This window comes from Gaeumannomyces tritici, assembly GCF_000145635.1.
Source record: "Gaeumannomyces tritici R3-111a-1 unplaced genomic scaffold supercont2.112, whole genome shotgun sequence".
Taxonomy (NCBI): Eukaryota; Fungi; Ascomycota; class Sordariomycetes; order Magnaporthales; family Magnaporthaceae; genus Gaeumannomyces; species Gaeumannomyces tritici.
Genome location: NW_008804656.1, coordinates 1 through 9,650, shown reverse-complemented (window position 1 = coordinate 9,650; position 9,650 = coordinate 1). Strand labels below are relative to the sequence as shown.

The 9,650-nt window shown below is 57.9% G+C and overlaps 2 protein-coding genes across 2 annotated transcripts; one reads left to right on the top strand and one right to left on the bottom strand.

Moving 5' to 3' along the window:
* Window positions 1–2,436: 2,436 nt before the first annotated feature.
* On the bottom strand, window positions 2,437–2,946 carry GGTG_14046 (hypothetical protein; the record flags this gene model as incomplete). The annotated part of the gene is made up of 1 exon (XM_009231973.1): window positions 2,437–2,946. The coding sequence occupies one exon, from the start codon at window positions 2,944–2,946 to the stop codon at window positions 2,689–2,691; it is 258 nt and encodes an 85-aa protein (XP_009230237.1). The 3' UTR covers window positions 2,437–2,688.
* Window positions 2,947–3,378: 432 nt separating this feature from the next.
* GGTG_14045 (hypothetical protein) lies at window positions 3,379–9,645 on the top strand. The gene is made up of 2 exons (XM_009231972.1): window positions 3,379–6,032; window positions 6,340–9,645. The coding sequence occupies exons 1-2, from the start codon at window positions 4,257–4,259 to the stop codon at window positions 8,290–8,292; spliced, it is 3,729 nt and encodes a 1,242-aa protein (XP_009230236.1). The 5' UTR covers window positions 3,379–4,256; the 3' UTR covers window positions 8,293–9,645.
* Window positions 9,646–9,650: the final 5 nt, after the last annotated feature.

The following is a 9,650-nucleotide window of genomic DNA, read 5'->3' as shown; positions in this document are numbered from 1 at the left end:
CAAGGGATTTGTGATTATCTTGATGCAAAAGGCATTACTTATAGCCACAGTGACGTTTTTCGCTTTGCCGGAGTGTCGAAGCCTTCCGGATGGGCTCCTTTTTTTGTGGTGGTGGGGAATAAATTGCGGCCCAGACTTTTTTTCCGGATACCGTGGTGGTGTTTGGCGTGGAGAATCTGACACGATTGCTGACAAAGGATTCTCCTATTTGGGACACAGTTTACACCTTGAATGGCTGTCGACCAGTCCCTGCACGAGGATCCAACTATCCCGGCTTGAGATTGGTCAACCTTAAAGCTCCCAGGGGGGTCTCCCCCTGGAAATAACGCCTTAGAGAAGTAGGCCTTTGTAAAAAAACAGCTTTCGTCGGGCTTCGCTGACGCCTTCACTGCTTTCAAAAGCAGTGTTACGCTATCGTTGTAGTTTATACCCGTCAGGCTAGCCAGTAAGCCCAGCGGGTTTCTATTGGACTCTATCTATAACATCATCAGAGATTTCTTCAACCCCAACCTCCATCGGATTTCGTCATCCGTTGTTATCGAATGGGATCAACAGAAAAGGTCCGTTGGGAATGCATCGTCCGATTACGGTCTCATCCCATTTAGCTTTGACATTATCCCTCTTTTTTTTTTCTCCTCTCTTCTCTTTGCTTTCTTTTTTGCTTTTTCTCTTGCATGAGGACTCGTTTGATGTTTTGCAACTGAGCTGGTCTGCATCATTCAGGGGCCGCTGCAGCCCACCCTTGTCATCACATTGTGATACTGGCGGCGCACGGGTTGACTTTGATTCTCGACAAGTTTGTTCCAAGTGTAGTGCCACAATGCGTACGCTTCACCCATCACACATGTCTCTGGAAAATATGGTCTTGCGGTTGCATTGGAAAGGCGTTTTCCGGCCGGATGCGAGGTCCATTGTAAATCACTCAAAAGTACCAAAGTCGCCCAGCCACGACCCCGCAATCAGATGGCGTGTCACTGTAACGCATTTCCTCTCCCTTGAGATCTAGAATGGTAACCTGCGCTAGGGTTCTGAGTACGACGCTGACGAATGGAGGGACACATCCATTTCTCACGCTGCCGTGGAGGGCCTGAACCACGACCCGTACGTATGCCGAGAGGGGTGGATCCGTTAGGCCAAGGCCGCCGATTGACAGGGGTAGATGCGCGTGCAAGGGACGCGTCAAGCTCAACGATGGTCAGACAAGCAGGACGTTCAGGAATCGACGCGGCGAAGCCTTGCCGGCGTGCCGGCCTCAAGACTGAACAGTTTCAGATACCTACCACAAGGTTGCACGGCGGTGGCGAAACCATAAACCCGTGTTTGTGATGCTCGAGCTGTTACTGGCAAACTTGCATGTTGGGCTCTCTGTCCATTCATTGGGCACAATCGGGCAAAGGAGTTGATGGACTGAAAGCAGGGAAGCTTGAGCCGCCGCATTGATACACAGCTAGGACGACATATGCCTGCCATATCTCATTAGATAGCCAGTATCAGTCCTAGGAATCCTCCGGGACAAGAGAATGGCTGGGCGGAGATTGTCACACGCGGCCCATCCGGCGGTGGGATGCATGTCTGAGTAAATTCCCGCCTTCCAGAAGGCCGCCAGTCGGAGTGCAAGAGTCTAGCAAAACCTGAACACGCACACACACGATAGCGGTTTGTCGCCGCGATGCCATTCTGATTCGAGCAGGGTACCTACATGCGGGCTAGCATCCCGCTTATATGCATGGTAAGCTCTGGCGAGGAACTAAAAGGGAAAAGGCGAGGCTGGGTGGCCGCTAGCTCAAAGTTCTGATAGCAAGATATGTGATGTGATGGACAGTGCCCCTAACGAACCATATATAGGTAGCTCCCTAAACGTATTTTGGACCAAGCGAGGGTATTGCCTATCAGTTCCGTAAAGGGGTAGAGTTGGCTGTCGAAAAATCCTTTCCAGCCACCGCCGCGGCTACATCGACGTTGGATTTTTTAGTCCTACGTTTATGAGCATATGTGCGTAGGGAGTGATAGACACGCAGAACGAGCATGCTTATCCCCCTCCCACCATAATTCGTTTCCTTAACACGGGTTGTACGGGTGGTGAAATTCCAGCAGCCCGCAGTGGAGGGCTCTTGTTTCTGAGCAAAGAGCCGCGGTTCAAACAACCGGCCAGGGTTGTGGCTGGACGGTTCCAGCGGTCCCCATAAAAATGTCGCACGCTATTGACGGATTACATCGCTGATCTGACGAGGGCCTGCCGAACTTCAGGTTGGCCGTGGCCCTCCCTCAAGACCCCCGTTCGGGAGCCGGGACCCTGCGCCGTCCATGTCATCGAGGTTGAACGCACGATACGAGTGTCCAGCAGAGTGATTGGCATGGAAGGGACACTGGCTGAAGGGCGCCGTCCTACTGAGCGGAGGCCGTGCCGTGTCCATGCCAGGTCGGGACTTTGCCCTTCAATCTCAAGCGGCAGCGCCTATTGCGCGCTGGCGGCGGGCTTTGGTGGCGCACGTCCCGCAGGGAAGTTTAGTGTTGCAGCCTCGCCTGCAGTGCCCAGGGGGCCCACCCAGCAAAAAAGAAACGAACATGGGGCCGAGCGGAGAAACGGGAGGAACGGGCGATATTCATCAGGGGAGGGGAACGGACAGTTGAGGCCGTCCAATCGTATCAGATTGCGCCATGTGATTCATCAGTTTGCCCGCGCTGCATTCAATGCGTCGTGCAAGAGTCCTTCTTGCCAGAGGTGAATGCTCTGCGCCGGTGATTGGCCGCGCCGGGGGCAGACCTCAATGTCTGCTCGCAGTCAATCAAAGGGCACCAACCAGGCCTCACCGCACTGCGGGCAGCATGGCACCACCTTGCAGCAATCTGGCACTTGACCAGAGAGATGGCTGGGTCATTGGTGATATGCCACCAACCCGCTGACGCCACGCCATGGATGTGGGTTCGGCTGGGTGGGGGAGCCATGCGGGTCGCTGCAGTGTGGTGGCGCACTGGCCCCTTTGGGGCTAGCAAAGATTGATGCTGCATCTTCAAGGGACGCGCGTGAGTGGCAGAAGGCAACTTTTTTTTCTTTCTTCCTGTCACCAGCTGCAGCACGCCCCCCGCCACCCAACGAAAATATGGGAGGGTAAAGTGGTGATACCTAGTTGTATGCGGGTGCTCATAGGCTTTTGAAGGCCGCTGCAGGGCTTGCTTGCTCATGAGCACATGAAGCATGACCGCACGTCTCATGGCGTGCATCTGCACACTGACCCCGAGCCGCTGACGGCGAACGGGGCGCGGCATGGAGAGGTCAGGCCGCTTCCGATGTCGTAGTCTTTGGTACGCTAGCATCGAGGTCAAAAAAATTGTGGCCCTCCATTGGGCCCAAAGGCCAAAAAGTGTGATATGGGAAAGGCCAAGTCGAGTTGAACTACCTGGCCTCCCCGAACTACCCCGTCTTGCGCCCCTCGACCTCCCCCTCCCCTGTCGTCTTGTCCGCTCGGCACCCGGCACCCACCGTGGCTCCCAAGGACGGTTGAAGAGTCTTGTCGAGGCCGGGGACCCCCTCCCAATCTGCTGCACATCTGTGCCTGGTTTGTCCGGTGCTGGCGTCCTCAACGGGACGCAAGCCTCTGGGTACCTTGTATAGGAACGACTTGCCTCCCGACTTCTCCGCCTTCCTTCCTCCACCGCTCGCTCTCCTTCCCCCTCTTTGTCGTCTCTTCCTTCCTTGCTTGGTGCCTTCCTTGTGTTTCTTGTTTGCAGCTTCTTCCATTCCTTTGTGCGGTACTCGCCAGCTCGCTGCACGGCCAGCTACTACTTTCGACATATCCCGATCACCTGCCTTCCGCCTTTGTCCTGCGTTTCCAGACAGCGAAGACGGAACCCCGACTTGACTCGACGTCCCACCCTCTTCGCATCTGCATTTGCATATGCCAGCCCAGCCCCGGTTTGGATCGACCTGGGTTCATGCGTTGACAAGCCCACCCGAGGATTTGTTGCAGACTCTCCACGTTCGCCTTCCCACCGACGGACTGGGACCTGTCAGGCTTGTTTGATGCGTCTGGCGGTGCATATCTCCCAACACGAATAACATCTTAATATCGACCTCGCCCTCTGGTTGGCGGCTGCGAAGCACCAGGCCACCCGACTGGCTCTGAGGCGCGAGCTGTGACTAGGTTAGCCAGGGCCACGCTCCAGGGGAGCTTGGGGAACCACAGCAGGAGCGCACGGGCAATAGCACGGGCGGAAATCAGAATCTAGGGGTGGGTGAGAAGGCTTCGTGTGCAGTCATGGCTTGCACCACGACCACCCTGATGCAGACGGGCGAGATGATGCTCCCGGCCATTCAGGTCCAGGTCCAGAGCCCCAGCCTGCCCGACTCGGATCCCGGCTTCAGCAGCACTGCGGATTTGGTGGCGACACCTGCCATTTCAGCTAGCAGCGCGATCCCGGGCACATGCGCTAAGGATCCCTCGCCAACGTCAACACACCGAAATTGGCATGCCCACCGCCAGAGCCACAACTCGTCCAAATTGCCCGCTTTTCGCTTTGCCGACCTCAAGACCACGGACATGGGGAAGGAGCCGACGCCACTGCCAGGGCTGCCCTCGCCGCAGCTGCAGCGCCGCCCTCAGGAGGAGATGGAGGGGGAGGAGCAGGAGCAGGAGCAGGAGCAACAGTCAGAGCAGCAGAAGCAGCAACAACAAGCACAAGCACAAGGACAGGTCCAGGCCCAAGGCCAGCTCGAGCACAGGTACCTGCAAAAGCAACAAGAAGATGGTGGGCAACCGCGGTCGCCAAGCAGCAACGGCAACACGACCACTTATGAACAGGGAACCCACCAGGACCCGTTGGATGGTGACCCCACCGACCAGGACAAGCACCCGCATCACTTGCAGTCTGCGGATCACTACGAAAACCCTGCTGCTGCCGCTGGTTCGATGCGGCTGCAGTCGGCAACGGCAACCGAAGCAGCAGCAAAAGAGCGGCTGCACGTGCCACCACAGCAGCTGCGACTGGAACACAACAACCACAACAGTCGCCACCCCAGCGACGGGTGCCAGGGCGCCAGCGACCGAGAGCCCGAATCCACCCTCGCCAGCACCAGGCCATCAGTTGGCCCGCAACCAGAGAAGCCGGTTTCACCGCAGCCCACCCCGATTGCATCCGCGCCCACATGTGCGTCCGTGTCAGGGTCAGCGTCGACCACTTCGGACCACACAAACAACTCAATCAACACAAACAACTCCGTCGCTACTCACCCGAGCCCCGTAGGCTCGGCCTCGTCGACGACTCGATTACGCTGCACTTTGTCTCCGCGTGCCGACCGCGCTGCCGCTTCCGCTATTGCGCGCCCCAAGACTACCATTCAACGGCCCTATTCCTTTCCTGACTCGCCCGCCCCCAGTCGAGTCGCTAGTGAGGGCTCCCGCGTCGTGCGCGCCAATTCAAAGTCCCCACCATCCTCATCACCCACCGTCCAGCTCGGGCCTTCGCATCACCGTCGCGCCAACACGGACTCGAGCGCTGGCGCCATCACCGCCACAACCACAACCACCGCTGCCCACGGTGATACCGCAGCCTCGCCCGGAACAATCACCAAGGAGTGGGCACGAGGTCAGCGTGAACTGTTGCTGCCCACGACACTTGACGACGACAACACCGATGAAAAACGGAAATTTAGGTCGCGACCGCCTGTATCCTTCCGACGCCCGCGAAACGACTCCTCGGGGATCCGTGTTCCGCCCATCCGTTCCTTCCGCTCCTCGGGATCCAGGAAGAGCTGGACCCAGGATTTGACCGCCCCAACCTCGAAGCGCAATTCCCTCGACGACTCCTCCCACGAAGTCCTAATGGACTCGGATACTTACGACCGCGACCGCACACTATGGGCTCTCGAGGGCCGTCTGGCAGACGGCGCCTTCGCCCAGATGACCCCGCCCGGCTCGGCCGACGCCACGCCCAACGACAACACCACGAGCGACATATTCATGAAGATTGCCCGCGAGGATCCCTCGCGCTCGCAGGCTGAAGGCGACCGTCAGCCTCAGGATCCCAACGCTTTGGTAAGTGAACAAGCCAAGCATTTCGAGGGGGAAAATGTCTCTCCGGTCTAGCCTCGTTTCGCACCTCTGCCAGTGGCGGCTTAGTAGCTGCGCTCGGGCATCGGTGTCTTGGGCTGTCATCAATCAGAACACAGACAGGCCCAATGCGACACGGTGCCGTCTGCTCGGGCTTGGATCGCTTGCTGCAGAAACATTGTCTCGGGTGCTCGCTACTTTCTCGAGCTCGTAACACCAAGATCGGGACAATTTCAGGCTGCTCAAAGTCTCGTGTTGCCACGTATCGTATCACGACTGACCTGATGTATAGTCTAGGGTTAATCGGTCGGCCCATCGCCGCCCATTATCGGCAGCGATTCCTTCATATCAACGCAACTCGCCACCTCGGGTGTCCCGCCGTCTGTCGGACCAACGAGAGACGTCTCGCTCGCACCGCTCCGTTGTGGAACAGCCCGCGCTGCAAATGCCCAAGGACCAAGCACCACGGCCAATCACGAAGGAACGCATCGCTCAACTTGATGACACCCCGCGCTCGAGGCTGACGAGCCAGGCCCTCAAGGCGTCTCCAATCACGCCTCGATCACCTGCGGCCCAGGACGCTCCAGACCCCATATCTGCGTATGCAAGACGGCGCACGTCGGTCACGGATAATGCTACTCCGCCAACGAGCAGGACGTCATCTTTCAAGGCCACCTACGGACAAGCACGGACCTATAACTCGTCTCCGTTGGTGCCACGACAGGCGGAGGCACACCATACCGAGGCTGGCGGTCAGGGGCACGCTGTCGAGGGCACCGAGTCGTCCACATCTACGGCTGCGCCTTCCACCGTCTGGGACGAGCTTGACGATATTAGGACACGCATCCACAGGCTTGAGTTGACTGGCAAGGCGCCGGCTACCTCCAACCACGCCATGTCTCGCGTGTCGGACGACAGGCCACCCACAGCCACTACTAATGCGACCACCATGTCGGGGTCGCCCAAGCGTGGTTCTGGAAACGCCAAGGCGGAGAGTGTTAGCGCCACCTCTTCGTCGCACCGCGAAGCCAACAACCCCATCCTCATATCCGCCGTCACGAAATCGAAGCCTTTCCTCAGTGCGGAGGCATACGAGGCGCTCGAGGCGGCGGCAACTGATGCGCTGGCCCTATCTCAAATGATGGGAGCCCCGGGACAGCCTGGACCGATTTCGAGTTCGGCAAGCTCCATCGGGTTTGGCACAAACCTGACAGACAGGCAGCTTCGGAAGAAGGCCGACAGTATCTGCAGGAATCTTACCGAGCTGTGTCTAGCTTTGGCGGACAATGGCGGCGCTGCTGCTGCCAAGCCGGCACCTGTAAAGAACGTCACGGTCGCAACTTCAACGCCAAAAGAGAAGGAGCCCTTCCTGACGAGCCCCACAGCGAGGACCTTTTCTTTTGCAGACGGCCCCAGACGATCGGGTGCTGTCGGAGAGGGCAATTTGGCTCGCCTGAACACTACGTTGAGCCCTAGGTCCTTGGGGCGTACCTCGGATCGGAGGTCCGCCCTTCTGGGTAACGGTACGGTGTCCAGCCCTCGCTTCGCCATGACACCGGCCACCCCGATCCCATCGATAGAGCCGGTGTCTGCTGGCATGGCTGCCGGGAGAAAGTCTTCGCTTCTAATATCCCGGACGCGCCGGGCCGGGACCGAGGAGCCCGAAGAAATGAGTGGACGGAGGTCTTCTCTTCTTCGAACACGGCGAGCAGGAACGGAAGAGCCCGATGAGGGTCGCAAGACGTCATTCTTCCGTCGCGCCACCCAGAAGCCGTATGACGACGAGGAAGAAGCCCCGCCACTGCGCGCACCCTCCCGCGCCACTACCGAACTCGGCCTTATGCGGGGTGCCCCTCGTGACTATGTCGGGCAGCAGCAACAAAAACACCAACACCAACACCAACAACATCAGCAGACGTCGAGTATCTCGGAGCCATCGAACCTAGGCAGCTCGGCGTTTCCCCGGCGGCGATTGGTGCCGTCGTCGCTTAATGCTCGGCTCGTGGCACCGCCAACGCCCACTCGGCGATACTTGGAACGCGTGACGCCAGAGAGAGACGTGGGTCCTCCACCTGGCGATAAGATGGCCGACGACAGAGTGCAGCGGCAGTTCTCGCTCATTGGCGGGGCAGCTGGCACCGGATCGACCATCGGCCGAACAGGGAGCCTGAATCGGCGGCGCGACAGCCTGATCCCCGGCCTGGGCGGGGTGGCGAGCGGCAGCCAGGTGGGCGGCTACCGATGAATAGCAAAAAGAAGAAAGACGATGGATGGATGAAAGAAAGACGGTATGAAAACAAAACATGGTGAAGAGGCCAAATGTGTTGACGCTTTTTCTTGATGAACCCCCGGCATGGCATACAAATCTTTTATTACGAATGTACCAATAGGAAGCTTACGATTCTGGCGCGGGGCGTTCTATTTGATCTTGATATGTTCATTTTCTCTTATTATGCTTGTAGCAGCTCTCTTCTCTTCGCTATTATCCCTTTTTAGTATCTCTTTTATCACCCCTTCCCCATAGTTGTTTTTCCATGGCTCATCGGCGGCGAGGGAGGAGTGGAGTGTACTTGGTGGCATCGATTTCACATTGCATCGGAGGGTTGGGCGTTGGTACTTTTTTTTTCCACATTGGATGAACGAAGGGGCGCCGTTGGTGCCTCACTCTCGTTGCCTTCTCCGGCCTCACTTTGACCTTTTGATTTCCCACACATTGTTCCCGCGTGTTGTCCCGCATTGATGTTATGATCTGCTTGCTTGCCCTGATATTGAGAAGCACCTAACGTAACTGAATTATGCCAGCCAAGCGGCCAGTGCTTTCTGTGAGCTTGGTATCGGGAAGAGGCAGAGCAGGGTAATTGGTATCTAATCTCGTAATGTATATCGTTGTTTTGTAGACGATGCCCACAAGATCTCGGTAAAGTCTGGGGTTTCGGGGGATTTTTGCAGCCTCCATGCTAGCAGGATTTGGCAGGGACGATCTTACTTTTTTTTTTCCTTAGGCTATTCGACCATATACAATCGTATTGAGTTGAGGTTGAGTCATACCGATCTGGGAGCGCACTGCATCAGCCAGATGGAATGATTTTTAGCAGACAGCGTGCTGCAGCTTCAGCACTCCAGCGCTTCCCCGCCATCCCTGCAACGTCGACAGCGACGACGGCCTCGGGCAGACGACTCGGGAGGATAGCAACCAGAAGCTCGCGACGGGCTCCCGGAGCTCCTTCAGCAAAAAGCGTAACAAGCCCGCGACTGCGACCAAGCGCGTGCTCACAACTACGGTCGTCTGTCGTGACGACGACGACGACGACAGCAGCAGAAACGGAAAAAACCGCCGTCGCCGCCGGCATGGACCTACACGGCGACGCCGCGGCCGACCTGGAGGACCGGGCGGCTTCCCGGGGCGGCAGAGGTAAAGGCCGTGGGGGAGGTGGCGGTAGGCGGGGAGGAGGAGGAGGAGGTGGTGGTGGTGGCGGTGGTGGTGGAGCGCGCGAGGTGGCCGTTTCGCGGGCCCTGTCCAAGCTGCTGCGTCACCAGGCCGAGAACGCGGGCATCAAGCTGGACGCCGAGGGGTACGCGCCGCTTGACAAGGTGGTGGGTTTT